At 37.8% G+C, this 24,886-nt stretch overlaps 1 protein-coding gene and 1 long non-coding RNA gene across 2 annotated transcripts in view; both read left to right on the forward strand.

Annotated features, from left to right (window-relative positions):
- Window positions 1–5,564, forward strand: part of LOC135203505 (uncharacterized) — a 29,331-nt gene extending 23,767 nt beyond the window's left edge. Inside the window, exon 4 of the long non-coding RNA XR_010311944.1 lies at window positions 4,767–5,564. This is a non-coding gene — a long non-coding RNA (uncharacterized LOC135203505). The remainder of the gene's footprint in view (window positions 1–4,766) is intronic.
- Window positions 5,565–5,942: 378 nt separating this feature from the next.
- Window positions 5,943–10,979, forward strand: LOC135203503 (gastrula zinc finger protein XlCGF8.2DB-like). The gene has a single exon (XM_064233231.1). It carries the CDS (start codon window positions 5,954–5,956, stop codon window positions 6,968–6,970), a length of 1,017 nt encoding a protein of 338 aa, XP_064089301.1. The 5' UTR covers window positions 5,943–5,953; the 3' UTR covers window positions 6,971–10,979.
- The last annotated feature ends 13,907 nt before the right edge of the window (window positions 10,980–24,886 follow it).

The raw sequence follows: 24,886 nt of genomic DNA on the forward strand, positions 1-24,886 counted from the left end.
TTGGTAGTAGGTGAGTACCACCTGTTTTATAATCAAGCCTCTTCTTTCTTGTATTTCTGTTCTGCCTCTATCTTCCCTACTGCTCACCAAAACCTCTGTTTTATTCACATTCACCTTTAAAGTACCCCTCTCTTAAGACTTCTGCCACTCTCCAACCCTTCTCTGTAGGTCTTCCATATTTTCAGCAGCAATCACCAGATCATCAGCATACAACAGCTCCCCTTGCTCTTCATTCCTGACCTCTTCACTTAACACACCCATGACCAGCACAAACAAAAATGGGCTTAATGCTGACCCTTGTGTAATCCAACACTAACTTCAAAGTTTTTTGTTTCCCCAACTGCTGTTATTACTTTTGTGCTTGTTCTTTGACATATCATCTTGACCAGGCTAACCAACTTTTCTGGGTCTTTCCTCTTCCTCAGACACCAAAACAACACTTCTCTTGAGATTTTATCGTATGCTTTCTGTAGGTCAAGACATCAAGGATGCATATTTTCAAATACCCATCCACCAGTCCTCTTCCAAGTACCTCCGCTTAATCTTTGGTTCAGAGCGCTTAGTTTCAGGCTCTCAACTGCTTACCGCTCGTTTGTCTTTGTTCAGTTTGGGCCATGATGAGGTATCTTAATGATTAGCTAGTCCTGGCAAGCTCTTGGTCATAGACTGACTTCTCAAGTTTTGTCAGGACCTTTGTATAGCAATCAATTTGAGAAGTCTGATCTTACATGAAAGCAGAGGGTAAAGTATCTCTTATCCGGCCATGCTGACAGATGTGGTGGCAGCAAGAGCCTACTCCTCAGACTCGCATATTAGCAAGTTCAGAGAGGCAGTGCAGTTATTCCTATCTCAATAGAAAGAACCGGCTCAGCAGTGGGTAGTTATTCTCAGTCACCTGTCATCCTTGCAGAAGCTGGTTCCTCATGAGCAACTTCACCTTTGTGTTGTTCAGTGGAGGATGAAGGAGTTTTGGTCTCCCATTAGGGACTTCCCATTCTTCCTGATTCCTTTCTTGGAGGAAGTAAGGAAGGACTTATCCTGGTGGTTAGAAGACATGAACATTTTAAAAGTAGTGCCATTAGGCACTCCCAATCCCGAGATGCTTCTGTTTTTGGATACATCAACCAAGATAGAGAATGCACACCGGGAAGAGTTGCTGATTTCAGGTGTGTGGAACAAGACCTTCATACACCTTCACATCAATATTCTGGATCTCAAGGTGGTATTTTTGGCTGTACAAGAGGTTCAGGATCCAGTGACGGGGAACTCTGTAGTGTTTATATCAACAATACAATTGTTCAGTATTGGCGTAGGTTAACAAGCAGGTGAATTGCTTTCCCTTCAGTTCCACATGTTAGTGGTGCAGGTTCACAAATGGGCGGAAGCACACTCAGTAGAACTGTCATCCAGGCAAATCCCAGGGAACCAGAACAGAGCAGCAGACAAGCTTAGTTGCAAGGGTCCGGAAATAGGGACAGAATGGTCCCTACACCCAAGACATTGCAGAAAGATTGTTCGATTTTGGGGGGCTTATCAGCTATAGACCTCTTTGCAACCTGTCACAATGGAAAGCTCCTGGTGTTCTGTTCTGTTGTGCCAGACCGTCCATGGACAGCAATAGAAGACACTTTCCAACACCCATGGTACAATCTCCAAGGCCTATGCTTTTGTTCCATTTTGTCTGATTCATTGGGTGATCAGCAGGGTCATGATCACCCCAAATCTCAGATGACCCTGGTTGCTCCCAAGTGACCACTTGCCATGTGGTATCCGGACCTGATAGCTGTACTTTCCTAGGTACCAAGAGAGATTTCCCCTTGGCACAACCTGCTGTGCCAGCTGCTCATAGAGAGGTATCACCAGGCTGTGTGAGAACTGTCACTTCATGCCTGAAGACTATCCAGAGTCTCGTGCGAGCGATAGGTTTTTTCTTGTCACACAGCGACCAAGACGTCTGGATACCTTTGTAAATCTTCAGCGGCTGTGTACCAGAGGAAATTGGTCATCTTCTGTGATCAGTGTCGTTGATGGGGTATCTCTCTGGTTGGATTTCCTTTTCAGCATGTTACAGACGTTCTTGTCTTTCTTCGCTGAGAGAAGTTTCTCTCCATGTCAGCTATCAGGGGCTACAGAGCTGCCCTTGGACTAATCCTTTGCTTGAAGGGTTTGAACCTCTCCTCCTTGTGGAGATCTCTGGGAATTCAGCCCCCCTGAGTGGGATGTGACTCTTGTCTTACAAAGCTTGACTTGTGCACCCTAGCCTTTACGAGAGTTCTCAGACAGGGAACTGACCTTCAAGACTGTGTTCTTGCTTACCCTGGCATTGGCAAGGAGAGTTGGTGAACTTTCCTTCAATGTTAAATACTTGAAGGGATGAGGATCTGCTGTGCTCAAGTTTGTCCCAGAATTCGTAACGAAGATTCAGAATTTGTCAGTTCCTCACACCAGATTCAAGTTCTTTTCGATCCCCTTCCTAGAGGACTTAGCTGGTAGTGATCTAGACAATATACTAGTGTCCAGTTCGAGTGTTGTGGTGTCATCTAAAGAGGTTTCGACATCTCCATCCTGAGTGTCGATGACTCTTCATTAGTGCTGGCTTGACCAAGGAAGAGGTGTCCAAGAACAAGATTATTTTATGGCTTAGTGAGAAAATCGACATTGCGTTCTACTTCTGACGAGGTAGTTATGAGTACCTTCTGAGTAAGAGTTTACAAGGTTAGGGGCATTGGTCTGTCCCTTGCATTCTGGAAGAACCTGTCAGTTCCACAAGTACTAAGGGTGGGAGTGTGTTCATGAAAAACTACATTCACATCCTTCTACCTTTGGGATGTTGCCCATGGGTGCATGGACACTTTTTTTCTTGGGTCCTCTGGTGGCTGGTCAACAAGTTGTGTACCTCACCTGGCTTCCCTAGAGAGACAGGTAGCATCTTGCCTAAGTTGTTCAGTTACAAAGAGAGAGTGTGAGTGAGTGATTGGTCTCCTTCTCCCCCCTTTATCTTTTTATACACTTCCTCACCTGTAGGGCAGAGGGAAGGCTGGTGTGTGATGCAGGTGAGCTACATAACTGAGTTGTGTGCACTATTTGTAATCTAGAAATCTGTATGTTAATAGATGCATGTCCATCCCCTCTCTCTAGCAAAGGGAGAGAGGAGCTGACAATTAAATAAAACCCATTGGTTTTATTATTCTTTTATTATCTCTAACACGAGGGGTTCATCCAAACCCTTTTTGAATAAACGATGCTATACATGCCTATTAATTTGCAAGGCCCAGAAGACTGGTAGTTGAACATCACATAACCTCAACAGGTCAGAGGCACAGGACTCCTTCCTCTGCTCTACATGACCAGAAAGGAGGCCTAGGTAAATTGAGGTTCCATTCAGTTCAGAGATTTACTGAGAATCCTTCCATAAAAAAGTAAGTTTCCATTTGTAAAGACCGAAGGTTTATATTTGTTTAGGAACAAACTACAAATGTTTTAAGCAATTTGTATTTTTCTGAACATACAAACCTGAAGGTCTTTACATAAATGTCCCACCTCAAGCCACCCCTCATTCTGCTACCTGAGCCAAAAGGTTAAAGTGAAGCATAAGGATAGGGGTGGGCGGGACTCCCACCCTACCATTGATAGTTAACTACCTTATTTAAATTTAAACGGCTGTTTTCCCAGCTTGTGTTGCAACTATATCCATATGTAAAGACATTCAGGTTGTTATAGAAGGAAAAATACAAATTACCTAAAAAAAATTGTAATCATTCCACCTTTGCAGCATTGAAAACCAAAAAGCTTTTTACTGTATTCATTTTTATTTATGTATGTATACATTCATGTAGATTTTGGTGGGCTGGAGTTAAATGTAAATATATTGCCAAGTCGCAAGCCATGCATATGCAGATACACTAATCGAGGAAATACTGTAATATGAAATTTTCATAGGTATGCAAACCAAAACCTTATATCATCCACCATCGTAGCCACCCCTCTTTGTTCATCAGGCCAAAACAAGAAGTGCTCTGTGATGGCATATGAGTGAAGGGAATTCCCTTACTCACTCTTCTTAACCATCATTTAACCCATTTCCAACATGCACTGAATGATACTCCTTCATAAAAAGCTCTGGTTCGTTTAGCTCTGAAAACAATGTCATATTTGAAGAAATGTAGCAGCATGTACCTTCCAAGACTGTCATCAGTGTTGCTGGTCATAATAGCTACTCATGTATTGTATCCACAATAACAATCAGTGAAACTAATTTGAAAACTTTCATCTCTCTTCAAATTACTACTCAATTCACCATTACTATTTTTTTTATTATTATCTACCGCATCTGTGGATAATACGGTGTTATGTATAGCTGGATCACATATAATTAAGCATTTGCTGTGTACTGTACCCTTCTTGCTGTTACCCACAAAACTCTTGTGCTGGACTCTTGCATTTTCTATTCTTGTCATTTGATTTGTTAATAAGATATGTTCATAAGTAATTTGTATTGTAATGTCAAGCTAAGAAGGTTTACAGATGTGAGGTGGTGGGCATCAATATTAACTGTTAATCGATTGTTGCCTCAGTAATGTTTTGATGCTGTGTCTGGACAACGTCTGGTAGGATTGTATTCATATTTGGATAGAACTATCAAATGCATGCTTTGTTAATCGGCCTGAGACCTTTATGGGAACCTGAATCGAATTTCATCTATTATTTTGCTGCTTCAGTTCTGGCATTATGTTTCCTAACTCTGTGTTGCATTTTTTTTATTTCAGATTCTTCCTCAGAAAAACCTTCCTTCCTTCGTCAGTATTGATTAGCATTAGGATTTTGGGAATGCATGTTGTTTATTGGTACTACATGGAACATTACCAATAGCAACTCTTAAAGTGTATGAGGCAACAGTGAATTATTGTATGCATATTTAACAAATTTAAACAACAATAAAATTTGTTTTGAATATTGGATTCATACATCAGATGTGAAATCTGGTTGTAGTCCTTCAAGGTATTGTACTTAATTTTTAACAGATTTATTCAGTAATTATTTGTAAACAATTTTGTTGGAAGAGTTGGGAATTGAACACATTGTCATTACAGAACAGGACAGGACACAAGGCTAAAATGAATCCAGAACATTCTTTAGAATTTCCTTTGAAAAGTGAAACTAAAGGTGCATTATCACTACCTTCCATAAATCAAGAAACCAGCAACATGGCTGCCTTTAGTGGAACCAGTGTTGGAGACTTTTGGTCCCTGGATCCATTGATGGACATCAAAATAGAGCCAGAGGAATTCTGTGAGTCTAATGAAGATGATGAATATTCATATGAAATGAATTCAATAGTGAATGAAAAACATCCACAAACTTGCAGAAAGGAAATAAAACAAGAAAGAAGGATCCGTGACGATGGAGAGAAGCCTTTCATATCCACTGACTGTGAGAAAGCATTGTACAAGAAAATTAATCTTACAAATGATATCACAAATCCTACCAGAGAGAGATTCATCTGCAATGACTGTGGGAAAGCATTTTCCTTGAAACTTAGTCTCATAGCTCATATGAAAATCCATATGGGAAGACGAAAGCCCATTCTGTGCAATGGAATGTGGGAAAAGCATTTTTCCGACAACCAAAGTCTTACAAGTCATATGAGAATCCATATGGGAGAGAAAGCCATTCAATGTGCAAGAAATTGTGGGAAAGCCAATTTTCCATTTTTCCCACAAACCAAGGTCCTTACAAGTTCATATGAGAATCCATGAACCGGAGAGAAGCCATTCATGGTGCAAGGAATGTGGAAAAGCATTTCCAAGGAAAGATCTACTTACAATGCCATAATAGAATCCACACTGGAGAGAAGCCCATTTCAAATGCAATGATTGTGGGAAAGCATTTTCCCACAAACTAAGTCCTTTAACCTTCTTCATATGTAAGAATCCATACTGGAGAGAAGCCATTCATGTGCAAGGAATGTGGAAAAGCATTTCCAAGGAAAGATCTACTTACAATTCATATGAGAATCCACACTGGAGAGAAGCCATTCAAATGCAATGATTGTGGGAAAGCATTTTCCCACAAACTAAGTCTTACAAGTCATATGAGAATCCATACCGGAGAAAAGCCATTCATGTGCAAAGAATGTGGGAAAGCATTTTCCCAGAAGCCAAATCTTACAAGTCATATGAGAATCCATACCGGAGAGAAGCCATTCATGTGCAAGGAATGTGGGAAAGCATTTTCCCACAAACCAAGTCTTACACTTCATATGAGATTGCATACCGGAGAGAAGCCATTCATGTGCAAGGAATGTGGGAAAGCATTTTCCCACAAACCAAGTCTTACAAGTCATATGAGAATCCATATGGGAGAGAAGCCATTCATGTGCAAGAAATGTGGGAAAGCATTTTCCCACAAACCAAGTCTTACAAGTCATATGAGAATCCATACCGGAGAGAAGCCATTCATGTGCAATGAATGTGGAAAAGCATTTCCAAGGAAAGATCTACTTACAATGCATATGAGAATCCACACTGGAGAAAAGCCATTCAAATGCAATGATTGTGGGAAAGCATTTTCCCACAAACTAAGTCTTACTCTTCATATGAGAATCCATACCGGAGAGAAGCCATTCATGTGCAAGGAATGTGGAAAAGCATTTCCAAGGAAAGATCTACTTACAATTCATATGAGAATCCACACTGGAGAGAAGCCATTCAAATGCAATGATTGTGGGAAAGCATTTTCCCACAAACCAAGTCTTACAAGTCATATGAGAATCCATACCGGAGAGAAGCCATTCATGTGCAAAGAATGTGGGAAAGCATTTTCCCAGAAGCCAAGTCTTACAAGTCATATGAGAATCCATACCGGAGAGAAGCCATTCATGTGCAAGGAATGTGGGAAAACATTTTCCCACAAACCAAGTCTTACACTTCATATGAGATTGCATACCAGAGAGGAAAAAGAAACAACATAATAAAATAAACCAGTTAAGGGCAGAGATCTCTCAAATGACCAACTATATGACAGATCAAAATCACTCACAAAATCTGCTCAAGAAAATAAGGAAAATAAAGAAAAATACAGAATAGGCCATGAACAAGTGTCTGGAAAGCTGGGAGACCACTAAGCCAATATAAAGGCCCTAGCTTCACAAATAGGAAACAAACAACAGAAGATAAAAGCAAAACAGATAAATAATCATTTTGGCAAAATTCCAAAGATTGTATATCGAAAGATGACGAAAGAAACAGTGGAGGTACGAACACCACCGAGCAAGGAAGACTTAGAGAGATTTAGGAAGCCACTGTTTGAAGACCCTAGACAAAACCAAGAGAATTCATTGACTCACATTATTAGGCAGAACAGCTAGAAACAGCAAATGCCACCAGTAAGGTTCACCATCGAAAAAGTAACAAAGAAAATAAAAGAATATAATAATGACAAGATAACAGTAAAAGACAAGATCTTAAATTTCTGGCAAAAAAAAGATCACAGCACTACACCACATTTATGTGCAAGCCTTCTCAAGAATAGTAAGAGAAGAAGAATCACCGCTCACAACAAGAAATACCAACCCTCTTCCTAAAAGCTCCGAGACTGAGCTCCCTAACAAATATAGGCCCATCTTCTGCCTACCAACAACCTACAAATGGCTCACAGGAGTCATAGCAGACGACATCTGTGAACACCTAGATCAAGGCAAATATATGGAAAAAGAACGAAAGAGATGCACAAGAAACAAACTAAGCACTAAAGGTCAACTGCTAATAAACAAAACAATATTAGAGGATTGTAAGAAAAGACAAAGGAATCTTAATATGGCTTGGATAGATTACAAGAAGGCATTTGACACCTTCCCGTGCACCTGGATATTCAAATGAATGGAATTAGGCAACATCAATGAGGAAATAAGATCTTTCTTGGCAGCACAGATGAATAAGTGGAAGACCACTCTCTGTCTAAAACACTGTGAGGGCTAGATAGTAATTCCAGACATAATGATCCAAAGAAGAATATTCCAGGGTGACAGCCTCCCGCCACTTCTATTCTGCTTGACCATAGATCCACTTAGTAAAATCTTGAACAACATTAATACTGGCTATGACCTAAGCAAAAGCAGAAGCAGAAAAGTGAATGAAAGAGTGAACCACCGGCTCTTCATGGATGACCTGATGTTATGCAGATTCAGAGGAAAAATTGGAAGAATTAGTTAGGACAGTCTACCAATTCTCAAATGACATCTGCATGGAATTTGGGTTGGACAAGTGTGCCAAGAGTACAATAAAGAGAGGGAAGAAAGTAACATCAGAAAGAATAAAAGGAGAGGAAGGCATGTTTGTTGAAGACCTGGTAGAGAAATCTGCATATAAGTAATTGGGAATGGAGAGAACACTGGTATAGAATACAAGAAAGTGAGAGGAAAGATAAAGAAAGAACACATCAGCTGCTTAAAGAAGATATGTAAGTTAGAATTAACACCAAAGAACAAGATCACTGCCATAAACCAGCTGGCGATACCAGTAGTAACATATGGTTGTGGTATTGTAGACTGGCCACAAGGTGAGTTAGACAGGATGGACATTAAAACCAGGAAGATTCTCACCCTACATAAAGTCACATACAGACACCAGTGTATGGACAGTATACTTTCCTCACAGAGAAGGTGGATTAGGCCTGACTGAGATCAACCAGGCCTACAGAGCAGCAATAGTAAGTATAGGTCAGTACTTGAAAAGCTCTGAGGACAAAAAACATCAAAAAGGTTGCCCAACACCATAATGGAGCTCTGAGCCAACTAGCATCAATAACAAAACAGGCTAAGAACTTCGCTGGAGATCCGCTAGAAGACACAGAGGGTACTGAACAGACTCCAGCAACAACAATAGCCACCAAAACTAGGCAGAAATACAGTCATACAGAGGAGAGACTTAAAATGGAAAGGTGGAAAGGCCATGGTAGGAAAGGAAGATTTCAAGAATAATTAGAAAAGTTACATAGACAAAGAAGATGCACTTAGATGGATAAGAAATGGAGATCTAGGTTATGATGGAGAAATACTGATAATAGGAGCACAAGACCAAGGCCTCCTGACAGACAGCTTTGAAGTGAACGGAAAAGTGTGGGAGCACAAAGCAGATCCAGTCACCTCCAATAGGGCTGTTACTATCTTTTATGACAAGGAAATTCCAACAGGAAGATATATAGAAGGAGGTGCTATATGACCTGATATTGTCATCTGGAACAAGAAGGAATAAACAGCAAAGATTATAGATGTGACAGTACCCAGTGACTTTGGCCTCAATAGAGCTTAAAGGCATAAAATAACAAAATGCCAAGACCTGAAGAATGACCTGAAAAGCACATGGGAACTGAAGGAAATAGAAAAAAATACCTTTGGTGGTAGGAGCAACAGGACTTATAAAGAAAAACCGGAGAAAATATCTTCAGGTTATACGAAATTTCCCAGTATAAATAAGGTGCAGATTGCTTCCCTCAAAGCCCTTGTATATAAGGCTAGTGGAATATAGAGGTGCAACCATAGGCCCCAGGCTGGAGCCCATTGCACCCTTGATATAAATGGAAAATTAAGAATAACATAAGCCAGAGAGAAACCATATAGTTGCTCTATATGTCAAAGAAGTTTTTCTCAATCAAGTCCTCATAAAAGACACGAGAATTCACACGAGACAGAAACTGTTTACTTGATCTCTGTCCAAGTAGTTTTTATTACATGATTTTATCTAACTTGACTTCTGCGTCTCTTTTGAATGAAGATGTCTTAAAAGGTGTGTGAAAACTCATGCTAGAAGTCATATCCTGTATCTGCACTTGGTTTCCAAGAAGTCTTTTTTTTCATTAGGTTTTTTCATTAGGTTCATCTTAGAATGTATTTGTTAACTCAGAAGAAAGATGTTATTCTTCCACACGATGTTGAAACAGTTTTTCTCTTGTAGATTCAGAACATATGTGAGCACTCATGGAGGATAGATATTGTTCTTTTACACTGCATGTTGTACTTTTGTCTTGTATTCTGCAAGTCACAGTCATTGGTTCTGAATGCCACTGTTTTTCAGGTGTCAAAATGCACAAGCAAAGTCACTCATCAGAGACAATATTCAGTTGCACTGACAGATTTGTTAATGGTTTGCACCCCAAAGTAAGTTGCACTTGATGTGGAGATAATTTTTGTTAACTTGTCTGCAAAATCTATAGAAAAAAAGGCAACAGCAACCTAAGGGACAATAAAAAGAAAAACCACATATTTTTATGATCCAATTGATGACCATCATCATTGCTGTTACTCAAAGAAGAGAAGGAGAATCTGGAGGAAGGTCTCAGTGAAAATGCAGATGAAGGCTCTTCATTTGCAGAGTCTTTATTAGAAGTCAAGGCAGAGCCAAAGTATTTTGGCCAGAGTAAATTTGATGCAGAATGGTTGTGTAACTTTTATGTAAAGGTAAAATAAATGACTTTTAGTTTTTTTTTTTACAATTGTTCTCACTGAACACTGTACAGTGCTAGGTTAAGAAATTTTCTTTTGCCTTTTCCACTTTTCTTGTTCCTGTGTATTTTTTGCATGATTTCCTAATAAAGAATTAACATTGTATTTGGCTGACATGAAGTTTTTTTGCTTTTGTTATTCAGCATTGTGCATATATGCACTTGTGTATGTAGTTGTAAGCTTGAATATTTCCATGAAATGTTATTCTTAGTGGAAATAGAAAGGATTGATATCTTCATTTAACTTCAATGAAATTTAGGTGCAGTTTTATTTGATTATTTTTTATTATCTGTTCTTGGTTTTAATCTTTTACAAAGAATGTACTACAGCATTTGTAAGTAATTCGTGATGCCTTGTATTCATTCACTAAATACTACAGTGGCCTGTGTAGTATTTTGTTTTAGGTTAACCAGTGTGAAGTGTTGAGAAGACTAGACTAGTTATGTAAATGACTAAAGTAATGTATTATTCTGATTAGATTAAACCTCTTTTTTATTTTATTTCTTGTATAAACTTTGAAAATATTGATAAATAATAAAAATTGCTTATACATAAATAAAAGTTTTCATTTGACCCCATTAAAACTTAAATAATAACAGAATAATATTCTATACTGCCCAAAATGAATGAAAGCACCCTGATGTGGTCTGAATGCACCGAGTATCTGGTCCCAGTGCACCTCTTCCCAATTGAAGTGCATCTTTCCTTGTGGTCCCAATGCACCAACTTCATTCACATAACAGCTGCCCTTTGGCGAACTGTATAGATTACTATACTATTCACTTTGCAGGATGATTTTCTTTGATAAATCGAATCAGTTTAAAAAGTCTGGATAAAATCAGAATATTACAAAACCAACAAACACATCCTGGTATGAGGGAGAAGTTTAAAACTGACTACATCACTAGGTAGCTACCTCTTAATTCAAACTGCAAGCCTAACGATTCTGTAGCTGGTGGTTAACCTCTAAAAGAAATGGACCTGTGGAGGCTGCTCAACAAATTGTGTAGCTAACCCGGCTCTTTTAGCGGGACAAGGTTGCTTCTCGCCTTTGATGGGCAGTTGTGGAGATGGGAGAATGAATGAGGGAGTGACTGGGTTCTCTTCTTCTCTGCCCCTTCATCCTTCTCCTCCTTTGGGCGGAGAGTGGATCCGGCCGTCACATGCTGGAACTGTCGACCGATGCAGGGAAGTTTTGCAATGGAGCAACCATTCTATTTATCTTTATAGATTATAGAAGCAACTGCTCCTTTCTCTAGCAAGGGGAGGTCCCTGACAATAAGACAAACCCACTGCTCATATTTGCCTTACTGTCTTTTAACTCTCAGATTCATGCCAGCATGATACTTCCCTCATTCGAAAAAGCCCAGAAGTCAGGCGGCTGATCATGCAGTCTCTGTATTACTCCGATCAATTCATCAGAGGAAGACTTCTTCTTTTACCTGAAGATCTCTCAAAGACTGAGTTTATCTTGATGCTTGGTTTCTGCATAATGAAGTGTGGGGAAAAATATCTAACTATTATCTTGACACTTGAGTTGAGGGGGAAGTTATCAACGCCTAGTCCAAGTACCTACTATTATCCCAAATAGCTGAAGGTGTGGTTGAAGGCATATTGACAACAGACTCGATATGCAGTAATAAGACACAAATAATTCTAGACCTCTGGAGACCTGATCCGAATGTCTAGATGAAACCAAGTTGTATCTTGTTAGAGATTTTAAGTTCTTGGGGTTATTACACTTATAACATTTAAAGCTACTTATTATCCCTTGCCATACGGGTGACAAAGGCAACCCTTGTCACTTTGTTTCAGAACTTCAGTAATGAATGAACATTGTAGGTGGTAAATATAATCGCTAGTGGATGTTGATATGCTAATTTACTGAAGAACTAAATATTGAGGAGACTAGTTTCACTGTCCTAACCTTCATTTAATCACCTGTGTCACTGGTCTAGTTGGTCTTCGTGAACATAGCTGTGTGGAAGTTTAAGTGTTGGAATAAGGTACCTATTACAAAGCCACATTACGGCCCTGTGTTCAGTTTAATGGAACGGAGGGCCCAACTAAAGTAGGCAATTTGTAGATAAGTTTTTTCCGTTGGGTTTCAACACAATTTTTACAATTCAAGACTAAAGTCCTTTTAAGATGACTACATAATAAATGACGTATGCATGGAAGTTCTGCGGCAACAAAATCGTTACTTACTACCCGTCATTAAACTTGCATGATGGACAAAATTGTACTGTTTCTCCCGTCGCCTGTTGGTTCCTGGACTTCTGTGGTCTTTCCTGAGGCTCTGGCATACTTGACCTTCAACTAGTATCGTTGATACTAACAGGAACATTAGAATTAAGACGTTTGGCCTGCGACAGGACAGTTGAATGTGTCTAAATATATGTATAAAGCTAAAATTGTCGTAGCACCTGAAACTCCTTTGTGTACTGGGTCAGGAATCCCCTCTCTCTCTCTCTCTCTCTCTCATTTTGATGATAGTTTCCATATTTCAAAGTTAAAAAGCGTTACTACATGAAGGAACTTATGCTTCTAGAATCTACATAAATTATTAAGAAACAATTCTAAAGTAATTAAAAACTGAAAATGGCCAGTTTGAAGGTTAATTGAATGAAGCGAAATGAGCGCAAACCTACTATTTCAATTAATTGACATATCTGAAGGTGGATATTCTCCCATTTTGAGTTGAAAATAAGTTAAATGAAGGAAATGATGCTTCCAATAATCGACGTAGGTTAATGAAGAGAATTGAGGAACGATTCTGTACGAATTAAAAGCTGAAGAAAAGAAGCCAGACAGAAGAAAGTTAGATAAAGAAGCGAAATGAGCATCATCAATCTCCCTCTATATTTCCATTGGCGTCTATGAAGGCGGGTTTCCCTAATTCATCTGATGCCTCCCAGTTCGCTCTAGTCTTCATTCAACTGCGCTCTCTCCTCACCCTTCATTCCTCCCACTTGATTGGTCTCCACTTCCACCTCGCTATCAATCATGTTTCGACAGAATTACTGTCGTTCTCATTCTGTTGGAAATTCATCCGCTGTCTCAGTTACCAGAACAGTGTGATCAGGAAGCCTAGAAAACCATTTTTTTTTTTACAGCAAATAAATTTCTGTTCATTTTGAAGTTAGTGTTTATATATATATCTTTTATATAGAAATCCTTTAAAAATTAAAAACGTACAGTATTTTATAGACTTTTGAGCATAAAAAGTTTTTTTTTTTTTAATTCCCAGCGGACGACACATAGCAGACAGATGTTTTTGAGGCAAAAGAGTATAAAGTATAAATAGGAGAGTGAGAAGAATTTTTATATGATATTTATTATGTATTAGATTAAAAGATTTGAGTTATGTGATTTGTAAAAACTGCCATTACCTATTTTCATACATATTTCATTAAGGATTTCCATAATTTCCACTAATCACCCTTGATAGGTAATAAGTCTTCATGATTTCCATAATCTATCTTGTATATCAAACAGAGAAATATTTTACGAATGAGACCTACTTTAAATCATAGATGATATTCTTTATAGTTACAAGATGCTGCTAGTTGGTTTAAACATTATTATCTGAGGTCAATGTTGTAAATAAATGGTGTAATAGTCCTGACACTTTGATATGCTTAAAGCTTTGGTTTCATATATATATAGATATATATATATATATATATAATATCTATATATATATATATATATATATATATAATATATATATATATTTTATATAGCGAGAAGAGAGGAGAAGGAGGAGGAGAAGAACGAGAGAGAGAGAGAGAGAGAGGAGAGAGAGAGTACCACTTTATCTTCAATATGACTAATTCAGTACTAAATATTTTAGTCCAGTTTCCCATTCAATGACGTCTTGGAACAATTGTAGAAGACGACGACTCGACAAAATCTTCAAGAACATTTTAACATTTTTAATGTTACATTTTTACGAATACTGAATTCTATATGAATTAATTAAGGGCAGTAGATCGTATGTTGAATGACTTCTTCGATATGATTAGTGTTTTTCTTTCTTTGAACTTTCTGTCAAGTTTGCAAGACTCTTTGTTTGACCAAATTCTGGATTCAGGGAAAACACCTTTGAGATTTCCTGCTTTCATTACAAAATCTCCTGTGACCTCTCCCCACGTTACCTCTCCCTATCTCATCTCCCATTATCCCCATTATCCCACCTCCCGTGACCTCACCCTGCCTCTCCTCATCTTGCCTCACTTCCGTTACTTCACCTCCCATTACCCCTCCTCACCTTACATTGCCTCCCATTATCTCACCTTACCTCTCCTCACCTTACTTCACTTCATAACATCAACACTGGCACTCTCAGTCCATAGAAAACTCCAAGAATACAGACACAGGATCAGCATCCTACGCGCACATAGGAAACTTCTTTATGCACACTGACCACATCCTCCTAAAAGCCAGTCAGAATGTCCTAGTCTGGATGACTTCAACATTATTCAGTTGCCAAGATCAACCCAACCAATTATTCCATCTCTGATCAATAAAACACCAGAATAAATTCACGTCTAAGAATTCAACCCTTTTGTTTGTAGTTCTACAGAAACTTTATGACTGAGATTGCAATGAAACATTTCTAACCTGCGACTTACGAGTAAACTGCTGAGGAAAGTAACTACTACATATCTCAAGGAGCCAGTTTTCATAGCTGGTATCATTCTCCAGTTTGGTTTGCCACTTTTTGCTTTTCTCACATGCAACTCTCTCGGTCACACCTACTCAAGCTGTAGACATTCAAATAGATTGGCATTTATATTACCAATGATGATGGCTTTATTGGTAATGAAATCACATATTACTACATTCTTCTTTAAAAATAATAATAAACTTCTACTAACTAAATTGCAAATATTAAAATTTAATTATTGGTCATTAGTATTACTGTTATCATAATTTATATTTATATCCTGATTGTACTTTGCATAGTTACCAGGTTATGGTGGACACAACTGGAGTAACCACTCTACATCAACCAAGAAAGATTCTGTTCTTTGTTATAAAAAGAGCCCCGGGATTAAATCCGAAACGTTCTAACCTCAAAAACGCCCAGCTGTCTTCTGGGGTCTATGAGAGCACCAGCATCATTTAGGCTTTTATAAAGCAGCCTCATCAGTGGGGATTGTTTCAGATGCTACATAGCATAAGATTACTGATTCAGACATTAAACAGACCCAAAACCTTTATATTATAGGTATGGAAGATAATGAAATAGTACACTGTAAATAAATAATTATGTATGCCTCTTTACATAATACTGGAGAGAATGATAATTTCAGAACAGTATATGTCATTTATATCACCCCAAAATGCTGACACGTTAAGTATCTTGCACAAAAACATTTTCCCTTTCATGTTGTATACTCTATTTACATAAGTATATATATCTCTGATTCCATTATAAAAATCTTCATGAAAAAATTACCTTACCATGTTCATTTTATTGAACATATAATATAGATACGAAAAATGACGCTACCTAGTTTATTTCATCAGTAAACTTTAATATAAACAAAAAACTGCAGAACATTTACATTAAACATCTCTTAAAATGTTATTCATTACATTAAGCAACCTATGCAATACATGAAAATATAATAAACAATGAAAAATACTACTAGTTGTTACTACAAATACATAAAAATTCACTAAAAAAAGATGTTCTCCACAATCGAGACACTACTTTGAAGTATTTGGAAAAAAAAAACAATTATGCCTTGAATTGGCGACTCCTTCAGAATTTATAAGTGAGCACATCAAAATAAAATTTACCAATGACACAAGAAATGAATTGTCTTAGTGGGGAGCAAAAACTGGATCATGGTGAAGTCAGAGAAGTTGGACAACTAAGCAGGGAGAAGCCAAGGAAATTAATTAAAGTATATACAGAAAGCAATCCAGGCGAGGTCTTGGAAGGGAACATGACAAGAGACCTTAGAACCCATGAGAGGCCAAACCTTGGGGAGCTAAGAAGAGTTTCAACTCGGTTCAAACTAGTGAATGACACACGCAAAAGGCAGCAGCATCAGATGTGTGAAGTGTGACATTGGGAAATGGATCTAAAGAGAGACACGGAGGTTGAATCAGGACATACAAAGGGCAATGGAAGAGGAGTCTGCCTTCGAGTTCAGGCGGATGACAGGTAGGGTAGGGGAGGTGACAGGCATTTCTTGAAGGAGAAGGGAGGCTAAAAAACAGGTGAAATGTGCTACGAAGAGGAGTTGGAAGGAATGGAAACAGAACCACAAAAGCAGATGTAAGAGTGGGTGTATTCAGGAGAAAAGGTGGCTGAGGAATGATGCAAATTACATATATAAAGGATGAAAATGGAGAAATAAATGATGATACAATACAAGTGATACTAGAATGACCGAAGGACTATTTCGAAAATATTCAGAATGAAGAGAATGAAAACAAAGTAGAGGATTCTGGCAGGACAGATGAAGCAATAGTGAAGAGGTGAAATGGGTCTTTGGAGGATAAAAGGCGTAAAAGCCACCACTGTTATGAATAACAAGCAAAATATTCTGGCTGACGTAAATATATGCAAACCTGACACTGGAAGGTACAGGACCTGAAGTGTGAGAACAGAGCTTCACAACTTTAGTACCCTTACTGTTCCAAACCAAGTTGCAACCTTATTATGGAAAAGCAGACGGCTGCAAGTCCAAGGGCTCCAACTGAGAAAGTGGCCCAATACGACCAAAAGAGAAATATAGAAGTTTAAGAGCAATGAAATAAGACTCACGATAAGTAGGAAATAAATAGTCGTAAATTAGCTTTTAAGGCTGGTAAATAGAAGTTACAAGTATCATCTACAGAATTATTGCACAAAGTGGTCAGCGGCAACTTTTTGGAAACGTAACTTTAATGCTTTTGATATTAGATAATTTAGAGCTAAATTCAGCCAAAATAATATAGATTAAATTTATCATATACCAAAAGTTCTAACCATTCAACAAAAGAGACATTCTTGACGATGAGGCAACTATGTACAGGAAAACTGCCATGAAAAGTGGAGGAGGAGACTATACCAAATACTCGGGAATCTTGGGAATCCACGTGGCATAGTATCAAGTCAAAAACATTTGGAAGGGTAGTACTGCAAAGGTAGAGGGAACCAAACATTACTGAAGTGTGAAGGCAGCGGCGGCAGGCATATCCGAAGAATTTGAGATAAATCTTGTTGATCACAGTCATCACAGCAAACTACAGAGGACAGCAGAAGGGGGATCAAGAGAGCTGCTATATACAGCATGAAAAGTAGACTCAGAGGAAGAAGTTGGAGATAAATATTCAAAAGATAAAAGAGTGGAATGGAGGACTGAAAAGAAGCAAAGGTTAAAGTCTAGTCAAGAAAGTATTAAGAGAGGGGTGAACTCCGAACTCACTCTGTACTGATTGTAATATATGGTATCAAAAGATACTTTAGATAACAAAATACATCTGGAATAAGATTCTTTCAATATTTCAAATGCATAATGAGACCAAAAAGTAAAATGAAAATACAGAAAACCATTTCAGGCTGAAAATAAAACTAAATGCAAGAAATCAATCTGCACAACCAGTCCTTTACTTGGGTAATATAATGTGGTTGGCTCTTAACCTGAAAGCTATTGCACAATATAGTATACATGCACAGTTATGATCAACCTGAATCACTATCTCAAAAACAATGTCCATTCGAACTTTTTCTCTTGTTTCAAAAAAGACACTTTATACACTCACATAGAATCATATAATTAAGTGAATGCTATTGTGAAATAACTAGAACATAATCTACATCAAAGGGGATAAAGAAATAAAACTCCTTGGAGGTAAATTCTCTTAAATATGACCGTCGATCTTTATAAAAAAAAAAAACGACAGTAACATTATGCAAATTATTTCACCACCTAAAATGTTACATCTTATGGAATATCTCCGCTCACCCTAAAAGAGTGGCTAAGATTCCAAAGGTTCTCCTGTCAGGCTGAACCCTGTCTACTCATGCTGAAGTTATTATTCAGACCTCAGCCTCTTATGATTACAAAACGTAAACTTTGGCTTCATTCTGAAAAATAAACAAAACTTTGGCTTTGTTCAACACCCCTCTCTTTAGAAGACTGTAATCAGAATCTCAACACTCCTGAGGGACAAAAGTGGAATGGAATAGTATTAAGTTTAGGTCACAGGCCAAGAGCTTGGATCTATGATGGGGTCATTCAGGGATGAAAAGGAACTTGAGAGCAAAGAGGTTTTGAAGGGTAACAGGAGGGAAGCCTCACAGTTACACTGTGAAACAATTCTTGGGAAAGGGTGGAAAGCAAGTTCCAAGAAAGATAATAAGAATGGAGGTACAATAAAAGGAATCAAAGGGGTTGCAGCTAGAGATCAAAGGGATGCTGCAAAGAACCTTATGTAAATGCCTACAGTGCACCATGTGAGGTGCACTGACAGCGCTAACCCCCTACAGGGCTCAGAGACAAAAAGGAAATGTCTGTCTGGAATAGAACAATGAATGAGGAGGAATGATGAAAACAGATAGTCTTAGGATGATGAACACTGGAAAAGCTCCTCCATGACTATCAGGAATAGTAAAGCGTCATTTCCTAAAACCACCTTCAGAATGGCGCTGGAAGCTAATCATCGAATATATGATAAAAAAATATTCAGGACAAGATCAAACAACAGTGGGAGAAGAATAGTATATACCACACAACGATAAAACAAGTAAGAAAATGGCATGAAGGAATAAAATCATTAAGACAAGTTGGGAAACTATTGGAGACATTGCAGTAAAAAAAGGTCGGCAACAACTGTCAAAATCAACAGCTGGCAGTTGCAGTTTCATGGCAGGGAAACCCACAACAGAGGCAGCGGTCTCTGTACTAAACAAGCTACAGGAGAAGTCCTATGCAAAAAAGGAAGTTATCTCATCTACATGGGTATTAAAATGGCACTTAGTATCAAAACAAGCAAGTAGGCACAAATTTTACAGGAAAGACAGTAATGTTCCAAATAAATGCAAAAAGGGAGGCTCTAGAAATAAGGAACAGGTGAATAGATAAGAGAATCGAAAACCAAAGTGAATCCAAGCTATTGGTGACAGGAGGAAAGGAAGCAAAGCCAAGGAACAGTAATGTGTCTATGCAGATGCAACAGAAGAGGAAAAGATATAAAACAACACTACGAATAGAATGGAACAGATGGTGACGCAGGAATTGCAAAGGAATGTAGAATACTATGAAAGAGATGATGGAGATGGTTATATTATTATTATTTTTTTGAACCAGACCACTCTTATACGACTGGCCTGAGTAGGAGCAAACTGTTTTGTCGTCATTATTTTGGGTCTGCTTTAGTTATATGACCATACGACAATTCTTCACTCTTACCTGTAGGTAGAGGGAAAGATGGTGTTTTAGTATTGGAGGTAATATTCCATTTCTCGTCGCCGAGGTTCCGGGATAAAGGGCGATAATAAGGCAATATCTTCTTGCTGGTGTTTATTGGCTAAAACTACATTGAAGAAGGCGGGTAGTTGAATATACAAAATACAATAAGCGTATATAATAGAATCATAACAAACATATGAGCATCGAAGCTCTATACACAATAAGGAATCATATCCTGCATACATGAGGTAGAATTTATAAGATCGAAGCCTCTGTATCGGACTCGATACTAACACAATAATAATTGGTTATACTTATAACATTTACGCATAATGCAACACAGTGCAATAGCTCTGAACTGAACGTGTCTGCGGAGCTAAGATTTCCCGCGCTCGTTACATAACGTCTTGCATACATAACACAAACTGTTGTAATTGAACAGAAGGCCTTGGAGGAGGTAAAACATTTCTATTTCCTTGGCAACATCCTGGATGAAGTGGAGTAAGAACAAGCGACTATTGACGGGTAACTGTTTCTCCCTTAGGAAAAAAAGGAAAGCCTACGATGAACGTAAAGGGCAGCATATACTATTCATCATGACAGGCAAAGAAGGACACTTGCAAAGAATACAGAGCAGATTTGGGAGAGACCTAACTAAAAAATGCTCAGGTTCACTGACTGGAGTAAGCTGGGAAGATCAGATCATGTAAGAACTGAAAATAGGCATAAATGGCCTGCATATGTGTTTCAAACAGGAAAGAAGTTAGTCAGAAAAGTTGCAGATATGGAAGGAAAGAAAACAATTAAAAAAACTATGATACCGGGGCATAGATGACTACAATTATTCACGGTGAAAGTGCACAAGACACTGCAAAAGAATTTCTCAACTACTGCAAACAAAACAATACCAACAAGAATGCTGATAATGATGATCATGAGTGAAATGTCAGCACACTGAGGCAAATGTTTGGGGATGTAGCTATGTCAAGTGCAGCAGAACAACTTACTAACTACCAATCACTTGAAATGTGATCATTATGAGAGGAAAGTAGATGACTATGAGGCTATCAAATCCCATGCAACTACTGACCCTATTAATGAGATGTTCATGGATCAGAAGGAACGTTTTTCGGTGAAATATGGCATGATATTCAGTGGCTTCTCTTAAACTGCGCCTAATGGCAGCAGCTACTATGGTATCAACACTTGACTTCTAACTCTACACAATATCCAGATAGGAAGGCAGAAGAAGCCTTGTTTGTTTACAAACCCTCTTTGAAAGGCTCCTCACTGGTTCTGGTTTTTAGGCCATATTTTGAGGTCTTTCTCATGATTTTGGACTCCAACTTGTGAGTAAGATGGCAGTGAACTAGATAGTGCTTCAAGTTAACCTGTTTATTGCACAGACTCTTTATTTAGAACCTTTTTTTGGCTCAGACCTCTAGGCGTTCTCAGGCCGGGGGCTTTGGATCGCCTCAGGCGATGTGACGTCATCATAGAAAACGGACCGTTCTCTTCCTGATGTCGATGGAAAACTACACCTCTATACCAATGAAACTTAAACCAAAGACTTCAGTCGGTTTAAAGTTTTCCTGTCCCCCTAATTACGACTCCGCATGTGATGTCATTTTCAATAAGATGAAAATAAATGAAAAAAGACATACGAGAATTTCAGAATATACCAAATAACAGAGTTGCTGTGAAATTTCTTGAGGCCAATGTTTTTGACGTCTTTATACGAGAGTATGAAGACAAAGTGATTAATTTTGGTGACGGGGAAAAGGCCCTAGTAATTAATTTGAGCAGTGTATATACTTATGTATCAGTACGTTATGCACCCTTTGATATGGAAGACTCCCTTTTAACTAGTGTCCTCAGCCAGTATGGAAAAGTCCTCCATCTAAGACATAACACTTTTTCTCATGGGATGGCGTTCACTCTCGGCGTGGTTCGGAAGACACGTAAAGCCGTTGGTCCCGTTGCTGAATAACCACTGGTTCCTTGCAACATCATTTTATTCAGTAGTAATTGATGTCATCAGGAAAGTTTCTCGGCAGAAAAATTCCCAAACTTGAATGGTAAAAACTGCTATAAATTTATAAGGCCAGAAAATGCACCAAAAATTGAAGAGAGTTATCCACTTTTGGACTGGAAAATGGTATGGGAGAGCATAAACAAACTTTTCGTTGGTATCATGGAAAGGGAATTTGCCTTTAAATATGCACATGGAACCTTGGCGACCAACAACCGGCTAAAAATATTAAATATCAAAAACAGTGATAAATGTGATCATTGTGAAGATGTTGAATACACATTGCATATTTTTTACTTTTGTAGTCACATAAAAACACCATTGGGGTATTTCAAAAGTGTGCTATTCAATACTTGTAAAATAAATAGAGACAATTTTTTTAAAACATTAATGTTCAGTTTCAATTATAGAACGAAAAAGGATCATAATAGTGCCTTTGTATTAATTGTAGGGTATTTATATGCTGTTTGGGTCAGTCAAAAGAAACATTACACAAAAGAGGAAACAGATGCCTTTGTTAAAAGCAAATTTTGTTATTAAAGAACAATTACAAAGAAAGAATAAAAAATATTTTCACAATAGAGTACATTAATTACTGTTTTTGAATAGCCAGTATTAATTTTGTAAGTAATACCACAATTAATACCTAGTGTTAAGAGAAAAAAGTTTTAAAGCCTACTTAATAATAATAAAATAAAATCCAGTAATTTGTAAATATTGTAGGTATACATTTTTGTAATATCTTACTTATGTATATGCCATGTAATATTTTTCTAATAAAAGTTAAAAAAAAAAAGTCCCCACTTTTTCCCTACGTAGCGACTACAAAATCCGCCGAAGAGATAAACACAAACTTTGAGCGATCGACTGCATTAACTGGATTATTCCGGATGATTCCTCATTATTCTGGATATGTCCTATATGAACCTGTGCACACTAAAGACTATATATATATATTTTGTAGCCAAGCTATAAACATTTCTCCTCGAGAAAAAGGTTTCCAAAGTCTTTTACCAGTTTCTTTTCATTATCACCAACACAACAACTCTTCCACACTCCTCCTCAGTCATTCTTGGTCAATATTGTTGCTTGGCAACATTTTTGGCAGTACTCCCTCTTCACCTAAGCCTCAAATTCAAGATACGTTAATCCTACATTGTAATTTCCTTTGGTACACCGATTCATGATATCCAAAAGGGAAATAATTCATGAAATAATAATTAAAAATCATGAACTAATAATGAATAACCAGTCACCCGCCAGAACTGGGTTGTTTGTTCACCTTGATTACGAACAACTGATCTACTTGTTTGAGTGATTCATGGATAACGAATTAAGCTTAGCGGACGTTCCAACCAATTGTTTATAAAACCGTCACTAATGAAAAACAATCAGCGTCGCCATCAAGAAATTAAAAAGGCATTTGGTGTAGACTCATGTTTTTGAAAAACAAACCAAGGCGAGGATTTTTATATAAATTATTATTATTATTATTATTATTATTATTATTATTATTATTCTAGTTATATTTAGTTATCACGACGTTTATTATTATTATTAATTACCTAGGGAAAATTTTAATAAAGGTTGGTATCCATTATAGACCTTATGGCACTATGGAACAAAAGCAATAGTCATTTGGAGCTTATTCAAGACATATTCTATGCATAACTGTAAAAGACTAAATATTCTTGTTTTGAAGGGGATGAAGGTGAACATAAGGTCACAGAAGCCATAACCTCTGACCTCTGTTCCTGACGATTTATTAAAGGCAAAATATTTCTTTGCAATTCGTTCTCTTACTTAGACCATGGCAACACAACGCTCCATTAGGCCTACATCATTTTAATCACCTTCAAATGAGAGAGAGAGAGATTCCCATGAGTCTACAAACACTGGAATTTATCATTACAATGGAAAAATTGATCGAGATGCAACAGTGATCCTCCTAAGGCGAATAAATGTTGCTGTAATAAGGTAACGAAACCACACAAAGCCTGTGAATTCTAAGTAACTGTCAGCTGTTCCATAACAGTGAGAGAGTTTCCTATCATCAGGACAGGTTAGGTAAGTATGGTACCCTAAACTGGGTCCAGTCAGGGAAGTTACCTCACTTAGCCTACTAAATGAGACGCCAGGACCTACTCACGATAATAAATTATCATTGCAAGTTATTCACTATGGTCATTATACACTTTGAAGAGTCTAAATAACGGTTAAAAATTAAACTACACCTAAACATATATACTACGTGCTAAGTTTCATACCTTCACCCACGTAGCTGCAAAAGCCAGGCTGCTGCAGCAATGGACGTCATAAATACCATTATATCTTCTAGCCCTCATTTCTTCATTTCCTTCAAAATTCAGAGCACATCATTTAACTTTTCCCTGTCCTTGAAATGAAAATAGACAAACCAACCAATTATTCTTCCACGTCTGTGATTCGCACCAGAAATGAGCGGGATATTGAGGACGAGACACCGTCACCAAGTTACATTTGATAGACCGAGTCAGTCGTTGACTTGTCAAATGCTTGGCAACAATCTTTATTATAATAATAATATATCTCGTTACTTACAGGGACAGTAAATAGCATGAGCGTGTTTACATTCCGCATCTACCTATTTACTGTTCGTTCTTTGATACACTTTTTATCATATGTAATTTGCTCCGACCTTACTTGTATGGGAGAAGAATTAAACCGGTGGAAATACGGCGTAGGACCTCGACTTGGTGAGAATTCTCTCTCTCTCTCTCTCTCTCTCTCTCTCTCTCTCTCTCTCTCTCTCTTAGATGTTCCAGTAAAACCAAACTAGAATTACATATAATATCTATTTCAAGTTTCAAAATGTCTTCCTAAAAGTTCAATTGTTTTTATTTTGACTCCAGTTTTATACAAGTGTCTTTCGTTAGAAATATCCTTTTGAAAAGCTGT

The sequence above is a fragment of the Macrobrachium nipponense genome, chromosome 36 (genome assembly GCF_015104395.2).
Source record: "Macrobrachium nipponense isolate FS-2020 chromosome 36, ASM1510439v2, whole genome shotgun sequence".
Taxonomy (NCBI): Eukaryota; Metazoa; Arthropoda; class Malacostraca; order Decapoda; family Palaemonidae; genus Macrobrachium; species Macrobrachium nipponense.